Source organism: Macrotis lagotis, chromosome 3 (assembly GCF_037893015.1).
Source record: "Macrotis lagotis isolate mMagLag1 chromosome 3, bilby.v1.9.chrom.fasta, whole genome shotgun sequence".
Lineage (NCBI taxonomy): Eukaryota > Metazoa > Chordata > Mammalia > Peramelemorphia > Peramelidae > Macrotis > Macrotis lagotis.
In genome coordinates this window covers 72479396-72495188 of record NC_133660.1, presented here as the reverse complement: position 1 = coordinate 72495188, position 15793 = coordinate 72479396, and the positions used below count along the sequence as shown (strand labels likewise).

Here is a 15793-nt window from a genome sequence, read left to right as displayed (position 1 = left end):
AGTCTTAAATAAACCTTCCCCATTCTAGAGTGGCTATGAATACCTACTGGTCCTGAATAAATCCAACCTACAGGAAGGGTCAGAATCATCAAATTGCTGAAAGCCAAGTCACCAAGTAATTCAATTCATCAATATGACAAATATTTTAAAGTAACTGTTTTATGTGCAGGAGACCCCTCAAAAATGATGTCTGTACTCAAGTAGCTTACACTCTAAAACGAGAAAATTACATTCACAAAAAACAATCAACCAATCAGTTAGCATTTATTAAACTCCTACTGTTTGTGAGGTCATAAAATGATTACCTTCTTTGCTCTCAGAATAAATATTAGGCAATTTCCTAGACAGGACATGAGAAAAACACTAACAACTAAGGACCTCAGGAAAGAACTCAAAGTGGTTGAGTCTTGAAAGGAATTCCCAGGGGAGTGATGAGGAAGACATCCCTCTTTCCAGAAGGGGAAATAGCCTGACAGTCAGTTTATTAAGTACCTACTACATACCAGATAAGCACTGGGGATTCAGAAAGAAGAAAGAGAAAGTCCCTGCCCTCAAGAATCACCCAGTCTAATGGAGGATGCAACAAATATGTATGAACAAGTTATATACAGGAAGAATAGGAGATGATTCAAAGAAGAATAGAACTAGAATTAAGAGGGTTTAGGAAAGTTCCCTGTAGAAGAGGGGATTTTAGCTGGGACTTAAAGGAGTAGGAGATGGTATATTGTATACAGGGAATAGCAAATAGGTCAGTTTGACTGGAAGAAAGAGTCTATATAAGCTAGTAATTTTAAGTGAGGATTGTAAGATAGATTGGCACCAGCTTGATGCCAAAATAAGGAGTCTATTTTATCCTAAAATAGATAGAGCCCTTGAAAATTGCTCAGGGAGTTGATATGGTCAAATCTATAGTCTAAGACTGGCAATTTGTAGCTTTCCAGGAGTTGAATTGAAGAAAGATAAACTTGGAGACATGAGAGGTCATATAGGGAGGTGATCTATTAGGAGGCTATTACAATAGTCCAGGCCAGAAATGATGAGGCTAAAAAAAGTATAAGGGAATAGATATTAGAGATGTATTGGGCAGGATTCTCATCTCACATGTTGGGGAAAAGTGGGGATGGCAGGGAATGATGAAGAATGAAGAATCAAATCTGATTCTGAGAATATAAGCTTGAGTGATGAGCCAAACAGAATGAGCAAAGTTAGAAAGACCTTGGGATGGGTGAAATGCCAAAGATCAGTAACATACTCCTAGCAAGGTTTTTTTATTTTGAATTTTTTACAATTTTTCCCCTAATCTTGCTTCCCTCCCCCAACCCCCCCCACAGAAGGCAGTCTGTTAGTCTTTACATTGTTTCCATTGTATACGTTGATCTAAGTTGAATGTGATGAGAGAGAAATCATATCCTTAAGAAAGAAAAATAAAGTATTGTGCCTGATTGTTGCACTAATGGAATGAGCAAGTCCATCAAGGTTGATCATCATCCCCATGTTGCTGCTAGGGTGCTCAATGTTCTCTGGTTCTGCTCATCTCACTCAGCATCAATCCATGCAAATCTTTCCAGGTTTCCCCTGTATTCCCATCCCTCCTGGCCTCTAATAAAACAATAGTTTTCCATCACATGCATATAATCACATTTTGTTAAGCCATGCCCCAATTGAAGGACATTTACTTAATTTCCATTTCTTTGCCACCATGAACAAGAGCTGCTATGAATATTTTTGTACAAGTGATATTTTTTATACATTACTAAAATATTCTTATTTAAGAGTAAACATAATACCCCCCGAAAAAAAAAACATAGACCCTCATGAAGAATAAAGTAAAAAAAAAGAAAAAATGAGTTTCAGTCTGTGTTCTGATACCATCAGCTCTGCTTTGGGTGGATCACATTCTTTATGATAAGTCCATCATAAAAGTTACTTCCATATTTTTCCACTGTTACTGTTGCTGATTATACTTCCTTCCATCCATTCCTCCCTAGTATCATATATGTTCTCTCTCCTTTCACTCTGTCCCTCTTCTAAAATGTGCTGTAGGGTAGCTGGGTGGTACAGCGGACTGATCACCAGCCCTGTGGCCAAGAGGCCCCAAGCCCACATACTACCCCTGAGACCCAGCAACCTCCTGGCCCCATGGTCCTGGAGAGGTCACCCAATCCCAGCCCCTTGCAAGAAGCAAAAAAGAAAATGTGTTATGTGTTATATCTGATTATTCTTTCCTATGCTCTGACCTCTTCTCTATCACCCACATCCCCCCCTTCCCCTGCCCCCCTTCTCTCCTTTTTACTCTAGATGTCTATACCCTATTGAATGTATATGCTGTTTCCTCTCTGAGCCATTTCTGATGAGAGTGAAGGTTCCCTCATTCCCCCCTCACCTTCCCCCTTCCATATCACTGCAAAATCTCATTGTATAAAAAATATATCTTTTATACAAAATATCTTAGCCTATTCCACCTCTCTCTTACTCCCAGTACATTTCCCTTTTATCCATTGACTACATTTTTGCAATATATTATATCTTCAAATTCAGCTCTCTTCTGTGCTTCATCTATAAAAGCTTATTCTACCTGCTCTATCAAATGAGAAGTTTCATATGAGTATTATCAGTATCATTTTTCTATGCAGGAATACATGTAGTTCATCATCATTAAGTCCCTCATATTTTACCCTTCTCCTCCATTCTCTATGCTTCACCTGAGTCCTGTATTTGAAGGTCAGACTTTCTGTTCAGCTCTGATCATTTCAACAGGAATATATGAAATTCCCCTGGTTCATTGAAAGTCCACCTTTTCCCTGGAAGAGTATTTTCAATTTTTCTGCCCTCTTTTCCCTCTTGCCTTCTGGAATATTATATTCCAAGCCCTATGAGCCTTTAATGTAGTTGCTGCTAAGTTCTGTGTGATACTGACTATAGCTCCTCAATATTTGAATTGTGTCCTTCTGGCTGCTTGTAATATTTTCTCTTTGACTTGGGAGTTCTGGAACTGGGCTATAATATTCCTGGGGGTTGTTTTTTTCTTTGAATCTCTTTCTTAGGGAGATTGATGGATTCTCTCAATTTCTATTTTGCCCTCTGCTTCTAGGATATCAGGGCAATTTTTCTGTAGGATTTCTTTAAAAATGAGGTCAAGGCTCTTTTCCTGATCATGACTTTCAGGTATCCCAATAGTTTTTAAATTATCTTTCCTGAACCTGTTCTCCAGATCAATTGGTTTTTTCAATGAGATGTTTCACATTTTCTTCTAATTTTTCCTTCTTTTGGTGTTGAAGTATTATGTCTTGACTTCTTGAAGAGTCATCAGCTTCCTTTAGCTCCATTCTGCATTTGAAGGATTTGTTTTCCACAGAGAACTTTCTTATCTCCTTTTCCATCTGGCCAATTCTGCTTTTTAAAGCATTCTTCTCCTCAATAACTTTTAGAACTGATTTATCCATTTGACATATGCTGGTTTTTAACATGTAATTTTCTTCAGCATTTTTTTGGATCTCCTTGACTAAGCTGCTGACTTCTTTTTCGTGTTTTTCCTGTCTGTCTGTCTGTCTTTCTGTCTGTCTCTCTCTCTCTCTCTCATTTCTTTTCCCAATTTTCTTCTATCTCCCTTACTTGATTTTTTTTAGGTTTTTGCAAGGCAAATGGGGTTAAGTGGCTTGCCCAAGGCCACACAGCTAGGTAATTATTAAGTGTCTGAGACCAGATTTGAACCCAGGTATTCCTGACTCCAGGGCCAGTGCTTTATCCACTGTGCCACCTAGCCACCCCCCCTTACTTGATTTTCAAAATCTTTTTTAGAGCTCTGTCATAGCCTGAGCCCAACTTCCATTTTTCTTGGAGTCTTTAGATGCAGGATCTTGTACTTCCTCATCTTCAGATTGAGTATTTTGATCCTTCTTGGGATCATAGACAAAAGAATTTCTCGATGGTGTTCCTTTTTTCTCTGCTTACTCATTTCTTCAGCCTGTGCCTGGCTTTGGGGTGCTTCCTGAGCTTTTGAGTATTACTGGGATGTCTGCTTTGGTTTTTGTTCTGGGACACCCCACTGGGACCTTTATTCCTCCAAGGTCTTATGTTCTCTTGCCTATGCTTTGATATATAGATGACCACATGCACTTTCCTCTGTCCTGGAGCTGTAAGGAGGGTCCTTGCTATCTTAGTATGGAAGGCCAAACTGCAACCTGGATCTGAGTGTGGGCAAACAGCAGAGTCCTGTCCCAGGGAGAGCAGAGAGTTTTCTGCAGTCTCCCCTGACCCCTTTACCATCTGTGGGCTGTGCTCTGGAGGTGCAGGCTGGTTTCCCCAGATTCCTGCTGCAGGTTCACGCTGCAGGGCTACTCTGAGATCAGTGCTCCTCACTCTACATTCATTCTGGTGCAGCCCAGTGACATACTCCTAATGAGTAGTTAGGAATGAAGCTTTGGGATCCTGCTTCTAGGAAAGAAAACTCAGTAGTTAATTTTACATTCTACAAAGTAGGATTGACAAAAACATCTCCTTATCTGGCTTTCCCTATTTCTATTGTTATTATCAGTCTTCAAGCCAACTTCAACTTTTCTGGTCTTCAGTGTTCTCATGTATAAATAGGGAAGCAGAAGAGGATTGCAAAGTTCTATCTGTAAAGCCTTCGAAGCTGGAATGTTTGTACCCTGGCTTGTTTCACTATCCTTGTCAAAATTGTTTGGCTAAAAATGATTCCATTTATAGGAAAGGAATAACTGTTACAACAAATTAACCTGCTTTTTACACAAGTGCTCTGGACAAAGAAGCTCTGTCACTCTCGTTTATGTTACTGGAATCAGCAGTTGTTTCTACAGTCACATCTGACTCTTCATAATCCCATCTGGGACTTTCTTGGCAAAGATGTAGGCAGGGTTTGCCATTTCCTTCTCCAGCTCATTTTACAAATGAGGAAATTCAGGTAAACTGAGGTTAAGATGGTCCAGGACCAGCCAGCCAGTAAGTGCTGAGGCTGGATGTAGTCTTCCTGACTCCAGGCCCAGAACTTCCCAGGTTCAACTCCAATGATAACTCTTTGTAGCTTCAGTTTCCTTATGTTTAAAATGAAAAGGCCCTACCAGGCGACCTTTGAGATCCTTTCTAGTTCTGGGTCTATGAAATGTCTCTGGTCCTCCAAATCCGATTTCTACAAAATGAGTGGAATGAAATGGATAGTTTTTTAAGATCTTCCACATCTAAACTCTGGGATTCTTGTAAAGGAAGGAAGCAACATATTAATCATCTACAATGTACCAGACACTATACTATTTTTTATTGTTATTGTTGTTGAATTGTGTCTGACTCTTTATGATCCCATTTGGGGTTTTCCTGGCAAAGACACAGGGGTGGTTTGCCATTTCCTTCTCTAACTCATTTGACAGATGAGAAAACTGAGGCAAACAGGGTGAAGTGACTTGCCCAGGTCCCACACTTGGCTTGCACTTAGGCCTCCCTGACTGCAAGTCCATAGCTCTAACCCCTTCACCTGAGTACTTTACAAATATTATTTCATTAGATCTTTTCAGAATCCCTGGGAAATAGAAGTCAGAACATAAGTTAAGTGTCTTGACCAAGATCAGTCTAATGAGTGTCAAACCAGATTTTATCTCAAGACCAGGACCTCTAAAGGCACATGGAGAGCAAAAGGAACCAAATAAACAGACATCAAAAGAATAGGGCACATTCTGAAAAAGGAGGCAAATTATAAGGAGCAAAAGGAGAGGGGTGCCTAGGTGGAACAGTAGATAGAGCACCAGCCCAGGAATCAGGAAGACCCAAATTCAAATCTGACTTTTATAATAACCTTGTGTGACCTTGGGCAAGTCACTTAATCCCATTGCCTTGCAAAAAACAAATAAATAAGCAAAGAAGCAGAAGGAGAAATATGAAAAAAGCAATGACTCTCACACATAGAAATGTTTATCAACAGATCATAAATTAATTTGAATCCTAATAAAGTGGTTTTACCATTTTGATTTCCAGAGAGTTTCTTTCAGTATTGAGGTTCAGACATGATGATTTCTCTAAGATACTGTGCTTTATAGGAGAACACTGGGATCTTAGCAGATGGAAAACAGTTTTCAAATTTTTTTAATGTTAGAACCCATTCCATCTCAGAAATTGAGTTTTTTGGTTTATGTTGGTTATGTCTCCCAAAATTTATAGTTATAATAAAAAGCTAAAAACTTTCCAAAATATTTATTTAAATTTTATATAAAATTAATATATAGTAATAATTAGAGATAAAATTGTTAAAATTAATATACTGAATTTTGATCATTTTAATATGCTGTTTAGAAATAATAATCTCTTTGTATTAATATACATATATAATTATATTTCCCCAAAAAAAGGTGAGAAGAGTGACATTATTTTATATATTTTTGTTAATCTGTTTAATGTCTGGTTTTTAATTTAATTTAATAGAGGCCAGCTGAATTTTAAGAACTGCTCCTGCCTTCAGTCTTTAGTAATATATTATTTTGGTTGAAGTATATGATGAATATGAGGCTTCACACACATATATGTAATTGGAAAAGGGGGGAATTTTAATAATAATTTTTAATAAATAAAAGAGATCTTGGCATTATTATGAAAATAGTTTTAACCTCAAAGAGCCTTCAGGATCTGCGGACCACCCAGTTGTTCTTTAATGTTGTCCTGAGAAAACATTACAAACTTGCATAGTCTATTGTGTTCTCTTAATTAATCATTAAGCTCTCTAATTTATTTGAACATCTCATGGTTAGAAAAACCTCAACTGAGAGATGACTACATTTGGTGCTTAATAGCTGTGTGGCCTCCTCCTGTCCCTCTCTCTGAGCCTCACTTTTCTTTTTTCAGTCTTATCTTCAGAATTATTCCTTAATTATGGAAAGTTAAAAATGGAGTGTAATGGGTTGACCCACTAGGCCTCCCTTAAGGAAGGTACTAGCCTATTAAAGAATTCTGCTAATAACAGGACCTGACCTCAGACTACAATTTCATATCCAGAGTCTTTTCAGGAAGTTGTTCATAAATGATCAAAATGATGTGTGTGGGTGGGAGGGGGATATGGTGGTTAGATGACACAGTGGATAGAGCCCTGGCCCTGGAGTCAGGAGGACCTGAGTTCAAATTTGACTTCAAACACTTAATAATAATTGCCTAGCTGTGTGACCTTGGACTAGTCACTCAACCCCATTGCCTTAAATTTTTTTTAGAAAACAGTATGGGAAGAGACGTCTAGGGTTCAGTATGTCAGTTGTGTAATGTGTAAGCTAAGAAAACTTATGCAATTTTAGGCTAAATTGAGAAGTATGGTATACTGAACCACAGTGGAAAGTCTTAATGGGACCCTGACTTTTCCAGACTACAAAGAAGATTACTGAGTTCGATGTGGATGCTACATTTCCGGAATAAGACCATTAAACTGAAGAGGATTCAACAAAGATCAATTAAGATGGCAAAGGCAAATCACTTTCACAAAGGCTGACCCAGTTCCCTGCTTCATCAACTGGACAGTAGCATGTCCATCAATCACAGCTCCTCCAACATAAACTATTCCCATTTTTTTTGTTATCTTTGATGGTTTATTAAGTGAGGTGAAACCTCATTTTTATAGATTTCAGCATCAGAAGTATCTCTGAACTTATTTCCAAATCTAAATTTTTAAAAAATCTCTGCTTCCTATCTGATATGTGTTCAATCTCTAATGATTTGTTTTGTTGCATAATTTGTACTATTTTTGCTTTCCAGTGCAGAAAATACAATTATAATTGATATTTTAAAATCTATTTTATTCATAACTTAGGTACTTCATGAAGATACTGCAATTCCAGGGACAGACCTAAAACTCTCCTATTTGAGCTCCAGAGCAGCAGGGTACAAGTCAGTCTTGAAGATCACCATGACTCAGTCTGTTATACCGTTTAATTTAATGAAAGTTCATCTGATGGTGGCAGTAGTAGGAAGACTCTTTCAAAAATGGTTCCCAGCTTCACCAAACCTTGCATATACATTCATATGGGATAAGACCGATGCATATAATCAGAAAGTCTATGGTTTGTCCGAAGCTGTTGGTGAGTTCTGCAGATGTTGTAGGTTGCTTATTTTTTACTTCCTTCATTTAAACTTTTGTTTCAAATTTATAATGATTATAGAACTAACTAGGAAAATCACAAGGAAAATCAATGAGCATTAATCAGAAAGGGAGATAGGAGGGAATTTTGGAAGGGATCTATCAGTTACTCTAGAGAAAGATATCTCCTACTTGGTGCATAGCATTCCATAGCGAAATGGTAAGTGTACCATGTGAGGGAAAGGAAATTCTTCTCTGTTTTGGGGGGGTTTGGGGGAGTAAAGACTATATCCCAGAGAAGCCTAGGTGATAGTTCATGTCAGGTAATATCCTTTTTAACTCCTTATTTTCATATACATATATATATATATATATCTTCATATAAATATATATATATATATATTTTCTTTGTTCCATTGTACTTTCTTCTCTATTTTTCCCTGCCTTATTTCATATATTATTTCTATTATTTTCCTCCATTTTCTCCTTCCTTCTTTTCTTCCCTACATTTCTTCCATTTGGATCAATCACCTAGTCTGAGTGACATTTAATAGTAGAAGGTATCTCAGCTGGGTTTAAATCCCAAATCAGCTCAATCATTTAACCCAAACTGAATGAACAGTCACTTTATTCAAGCAGCAAATCAATTAAGTAAAAAAAAAAATGAAGTCAAACCGTTGGTTGTTGAAGTGAATTGACTAGATGATAGTCAGAGTGGCTGAACCTGGAATGTGCACTGGCATAGCCTCAGGCCCAGAGCATCAGAAACCAAGCTCAGAGTGGGAAATATTTAGGGCATGGGGAATTTGTGTTCTGTAACTCATTTCAGACTGAAATGTCAGTAATATTTAAGTTAAAAACATCTTTCTAGGGCCTGCGTTATTCAATGCACATAACACATACTTGTGGATTCTTCCCTTCATTTTGTGTGCAGTATAAAGCTCTGATGTTTCCTCTTATTAAGGGCTAGCTTGGTGTCTTGGTTATAAAAGGCATTTAACAACTATATGTTGAAATGACTTAAATCCTACAATGGAACCTCCACTTTTACTTCCATACTTGCTAATTTGCTACTGGATTCCTTGCATTTGGTTTCAGTATTTACAATTGAAAACAATATCATTCAGAAACCTTTCTTACCCTGATTTTTATTTCCCATGAGTCTTACCACTTAACAGCATTAGAAATGGAATAGCTGGAAAAATTTCATTTATCACTCATGATTTTCAGTTATAATCATTCATTGAATTCTGAACTATCAATTCCTAAACCTCCACTTCACTTTGTGTTTTGTGGATATAATTAATGATTTCAGATATTGCAGGAAAAATATATTGGATGCTCTCTTAAATAAGTGATAAATCTTAATTAAATTCCCTTAATTGAAAATGTTTACATTTTCTGAATTACCAAGTTAAATTTTTTTCACAAGGTAAATGTTAGAAATATGGTAGCCTCAGAATACAATGTGAAAAAAAATCAGCAAAATAATAAGCTGCATTTTTTTACCTGCATTTGGGAAGATGAAATGTGATTTGTTATTCCAGTGTCTGTTGGATATGAATATGAATCTTGTTTGGACCTAACTCTGTGGGAAAAGAGAACTGCCATTTTGCAAGGCTATGAATTGGATGCATCCAATATGGGTGGTTGGACCTTAGATAAACATCATGTGCTGGATGTTCAAAATGGTAAGATTTTTCTATCACTAGTTAAAAAAAAAAGAAAAAAAAGACTATTTTTTTTAAAAAATTGCAAATCCCTATATCATTCTGATGAAGGGAGAAAGTAGGTCATGTTTGGGTTGGTTTTCTTAAGAGTTGTTTTTCCTCTAGATTCCTCTCTAATATTATTTCAGGATTTATTTGTAAATCTTAGTGTGATAGTACTTGTTTTATTCCTCAAGGATCTACAGTGTATATTGGTATGGGCATTAGTGCACACCAAATCCTTTCAAAAGCTTACTAATGAATTATGACAGAAAAATTAATCTCCTAATGTTCAATCCTGTAATGATGAATCTCACCAATTTACTCGTCCTTGGTCCAGAGTCTCAATATTTGTCAGTAGACGCAAACTAAAAGCCATTCTACTTGAAAGAACATTTCATCTGGCATAGTTTTTTGAAAAACTAAAGATCAGGACACCCTAAGATATTGTCTGGGACGTATTGGGGTTAAATTGAATAATATATAAGAGTTTTCCTATAATTGTAATTTATATGACTGTATGATAAACTTCAATCTTAATCCTATATTTCAAGAAGTGATAGTTTAGTGTGATACTTTTATATGGCTTTACTGATGCTCAGTGTTCAGCAATATATCAAACAGAGTTGCTTTGTATGAATTCAAACATCAAATCGAATGTGAGAACTAGACTATAACAAAAATATTTACAAACTTGACAGAAAAAATTATTTGAAAAGATGACTCAAATTTAATTCACAAGGTGAATTGATTGTGACGTTAAATTACGTCCGAGAGCTGAGCTTGACAAGTAGTGACTTTTCAAAGTGATGTGTGTCTAATTGAATAAACAAAATGATTTGTAGCCATGACAAAGTGGATGAGCTATGGAAATCTGAGGAGCAGAAAGAGGCAATAATGTCGACAGTGACAGGTGCTTGGGTGAGCACCCTGAAAAATGGAAATAAATATTCTAATGCTTATTCTTCCATTCTGTCGTAACAGAGGAGTGTCGAGAAGGGCCAGTCTTTCAAAGTAATAGCTGAATAAATCAGGTGCACTGAGTAATGTGCTGACTTGTCAGAATTCTTCTGACAAACATTATAGAAATAAGCACTTTTTGCAAAATTGGAACTACATGATTGTTGAAATTTATGTAACCAAAAAAAGAAAGATTTTAGGTGTTTGTTTAGGTATTCTTTTTTTGTATCCTGGGTAAACTGCATATTATTATTTTGCAGCCATAAATAGATTTTTTCCCTTAGAATTTGAATGTCTGCTTGATACTTCTTGATTTCTTAGTAAATAACAGAATATTTTAAAATAATCTCCACTGGTGCAATGTAATTTTCTTTCTGCTCTCTTACTAATTTAAAATCACTCTGGACAGAGTGAGAAGGAGAGAGGGACAGAGAAAAAGGCATGGTATCGATACTTCTTCATGTATACTTTCTTAAGGTCTGATTGTATTAACAACAAATCAGCAAAGAAAATATAACCATTGGCTTAAAAGCTGCTTTGAAAGTTGGTCTAGTCAATCAATAAAATACACATAAGTGTAGAGCATAAAACAGCAAGTGGTTTACTCAAATTGTAACATGCTGAGATTTGGGCATATGCACCCACCAGTAATTACTGACCATCAATATAGGGCATACTGTGACTAAGTCATGGATCATTAGCAGAGGTGGGCAGACCATGGCCCACGGGCCAGACCAGGACTTCAGGGAAGAAACAATTTTCTGACCTCTGGTTTATAGAATACAAATACAGTTAAAAGAATCTAAACTTTAAAAAAGTTTTGAAGTATGAAAAATGAAGAATTCTATGTTGGGATTTTTCTCTTTATTTTTTTAGAAGACCATGAATAGAATAGTCATTGCATACTGTTTTCACAATCACTTAACCCACCCAAGCCTCAATTTTCTATAAAATGGAAATAATATTTTTGCTACCCCTCACTGAATTATTTTAAAGAAAATACTTTGTAAATCTAATAAATATATAGGATGATAGTAGTAACAGTAGTAGTGGTAGTAGTAGTAGTAGTAGTAGTAGTAGTAGTAGTAGTTCTTACTAATAATTACTAGTAGTAATTACTACTAACAAATCACTTAACTTCCAGTTTACTCAATTTCCTCATCTTTAAAATGGAAATAATAATATTTATTTCCCAAGATTATTGTGAGAATTAGATGAGATAACAATTATAAAGCACTAAGTGTTACTTATTACAAACCAAGAAGGAAAAATGAAATGATTTTAAATCAATTAATACTGATCCATGGGTCAATATTTAACCATCTCTTAAAAACAGAATCAGCTCTTTCCAATCAAGGTCCATTTCAATTATTAGCAAATTATCATTTTTGCTATAAAATATTTTTTGTTATTTACTGCTTGATACTTTTAATTACCAAAAAATATTCTTCACTCTATACTGTTTTAATTTTAAATTAAATCTAAGATATGGTGGATGGTAGCTGGTAGAAGAGAAGTATTATTAAAGTTATACTTTTGCAAGGGGTTTCTTTTAATGAAAGTAAAAAATTAATGGGTCTGTTCCACAGGTATACTCTACAAGGGAAATGGGGAAAATCAGTTCATTTCTCAACAACCTCCAGTGGTCAGTAGTATCATGGGCAATGGACGGAGGCGCAGCATTTCATGCCCAAGCTGCAATGGTCAAGCTGACGGCAACAAGCTCCTGGCTCCAGCTGCATTGGCATGTGGGATAGATGGCAGCCTGTATGTAGGGGATTTCAACTATGTGCGGCGGATATTCCCTTCTGGGAATGTAACTAGTGTTCTGGAACTGAGGTATGTATGTCTTTCCTTAATTTGGGGATGGTTGAAATGCCACATTGTATAATGATTTCAAATGTAATAATTTTTTGATATTTTAATACAAAAGGGAAACCACTTTTTTAAAAAAGTTGAGCCTAAGTTACCAACCTATTTATCCAGACAGATCTTTCAAGTGTTTAAATGATTCCCTAGGAATGTTAGGTCCTTTGTGGGGGTCAGAAAAAGCCCAGGCTTAAGTATATTCATTCTGTCAGGCCATTAACGTGGTTTACCAGGACTTTGCTGAATGGTCCCCTAACGGACCAATATAAAAATTCCTCATTGGCTCCATTGAGCAACTAGCACACTGGGGGGATATGGCTGAGTGTTTATAATCACTTTAATTTCCTTCAGAACAACCTTGTGATATAGGTTGATAGATACCGTTATCCTCATTTCACAAGTGATGAAATTGAGGAGTGAATTGTTTAAGGAAGCTGCCTTAGATGGTAGGACAAGGCAGTAAGATAAGCAGGAACACCATTCTCCATGGCTGCATTTCCAAGCTTTTGTTTAATCCACTTAATACAGACTTATTCTGTAAACTTTTCTTAGTTAACATAAAAGCAATAACAAAATATTATAGCAGTCCAAATCAGTGGCTTACTTTACCAGTAAATTAATTTGTCTCACCCTATGAAATTCACTTCTGGTCTTATTTCGGTTAAATTAAAAATATTCTGATTTAAAAAATTAAAATATCTGTGTTCTACTCATTCTTTAACTTCTTTGTTGACTTTCTCTAACTGAACTTTTTTTTTACCTTTTCTTTATCTGCTCCTCCCAAGAAATAAAGATTTTAGACATAGGTAAGCATATTATTTAAAGGTTATTTTATGTTTTCAGTGCCCATTCTACTTCTTAAGCATTCATTCTGAACTCAATTCTTTTTTCCAGTAGTTTATTAAAAGAAAAGTTATCTGATATTACAATATCAGAAAAATGATTAAAGTTTTATAATAGTAAACATTTTACTTTTGTTTATTTCAAATGTTAAGTGATAAAAGTGACGGATGCTTGTTCCTGGCTATATCTTTGAAAAAAGTCGTATTTGGGCTGTATCTCTGTGAATGACTTATGAGTTTAGTTGTTTTTCTGTGTGTCTGACTCTTCATGATCCCATTTGGGATTTTCTTGGCAAGGATACTAGAGTGGCTTGCCATTTCCTTCTCCAGCTCACTTTGCAGTTGAGGAACTGAAGCAAACTGAGTGAAGTGACTTGCCAAGGGTCACAAAGCTCATAAGTGTCTGAAGCTGGATTTGAACTCAGGAAAAGGAGTCTTCCCGACTCCAGTACCACCTGCCCTTTTGAATAGCTTAGTGAGAAATAAACTGGAGCTGAAATTTAGAGGGGTAGTGGGCAGAATGTGAGTGAAGTAGAGCAAGCCTAAGAACCACTTAAGGCCCTTCAGGAAAGTTCTTGCTCATCTTTCATCATGTTTACTTTGTTCAAGCAAAACCACTGGGGCTGTCTGTTGACCCATCCAGCTTTATCTTGAATTTACCTCTCTGCTTCCATACAGTCAATATGAAGGGGGCAGTGGAAGTTTGGGAACTAAATAACACAATGTAGTTTGGAAATATTTCCCTCCCATTGACCCAACCGCTGGCTCAAAGCTGGCACAGGCAGAGGGTATGGCAGTAGCCCAATGTAGTATTATATTGTTGTATACAAGGAGGAAGAATTGAGAAGTGCACTTTCCACTCAAACCTGAGATTTATTTCTATTAAGATGTCAATAAACCGATGTGAAACCTCAAACGACAGCACAGTGCACTGTTGGAAAAGAAAGTTTTAAGAGACTCGGGAATCAGTAATTCTGCTGATAGGTTCTATTTGCTCACTTGTTTGGTTTTTTTTTTCATTTGAGGCAAAAAAGCATTTAACTTTTCCAACCAAACTGGCCTCTTGCTCTTCCCAGAACTCTATCTTGCTCTTCACAAACTGTCTGTCACCTCTGCCTAGGATGTTCTCTTTTCTCATCTGGAATCCTAGTTTCCTTCAAAGCAGGGACTCTCCTTTTTGTCTTTCACATGTGGCAAGTAGATGGAACAGTGTAGAGAATGCAAGACTTGAAGTCAAGAAGACCTAAGTTTAACACCTGACTAGGTGTGTAATTCCTGAGCCTCAATTTCCTCATCTGTAAACTGGAGACAATAAAAGCTCCCACTTCACAAGGTTGTTGTGAGGAACAAATGAGAAAATGAGCATAAAACTCTTCATAAACCCTGGAGCTAGCTAGTGCTAGAAGTTTTCTTGAATTGAATTGACAGCATCAGCAACTAGACTGTAATATATTTGCAAAGGGAGAGGATGTGAGAAATTGATGTTTTATGGCATTGATTTGTCTTATAAGCTGATGACTCTTTCATTGTTTTCTAAAGATGGATGTCTTTTAAATTCAATTTTCACAATAATACAGACAGAAAAAAATTATTTGAAGATTTGTTTTCCTTAAAACTTTTTTAAAGTAACCCTCCAGGGGAGACTGGGTGGTGCAGAGGATAGAGCACCGGCCCTGGAGTCAGGAGTACTGGCCTCAGACACTTAATTACCTAGCTGTGTGGCCTTGGGCAAGCCACTTAACCCCATTTGCCTTGCAAAAACCTAAAAAAAAAGTAACCCTCCAATTGGCCTCAATGATTCTTGAAGATTAAATTTGTGTTCAAATAAATAGTATTACATGAAAAGTCTCTGCATAACAAGGCATGTTTCCAAGCCTAAGTTACCAACTCAATTAAAAAAGTCTTCCTAATTACAAAGCTCAAGAAATATAAAATAATTTGGAGAGGCTTCTGGCATTGATTATAATAGAATTTGACTTGTAGTTCACTTTTTCTTAATTCCAAAAGGAGCTTATTCTTGAGTTCTCTAAAAGTAATATTTCCCTGAACAATAAGACATGAGGATTAAGGCTGGCTAGAACTGAGGCAAAAGTTTCCAACCTGGAGGCCATCCCAAATGTTTTTCCTACCTCCACACCTTATTCTACACTTAACTGAAATTTAGCTAAAGAAAATACAAGGTAGTAACAGTATCTCAGCGAAGAACAGACTTTTTTGTTTGAAAAAAGGGGGTGATAGGAGGGTGGGAATTTTGAGAGGGGGAGGCCAGGTAGAGAGAGGAAATTAAGCTGGAAAAAAGGTTTAAAATAATGACCTTGGCTTGGGTTTTCATGGTATAGAATGAAGACTGAAAA

At 36.4% G+C, this 15793-nt stretch overlaps 1 protein-coding gene across 1 annotated transcript in view; it reads left to right on the top strand.

Annotated features, from left to right (window-relative positions):
• Positions 1-15793, top strand: part of TENM3 (teneurin transmembrane protein 3) — a 3314517-nt gene that overhangs the window by 3225868 nt on the left and 72856 nt on the right. Inside the window, exons 27-29 of the mRNA XM_074231559.1 lie at positions 7793-8060; positions 9607-9750; positions 12318-12567. Of these exons, the coding sequence (XP_074087660.1) occupies positions 7793-8060; positions 9607-9750; positions 12318-12567 (662 nt within the window). The remainder of the gene's footprint in view (positions 1-7792; positions 8061-9606; positions 9751-12317; positions 12568-15793) is intronic.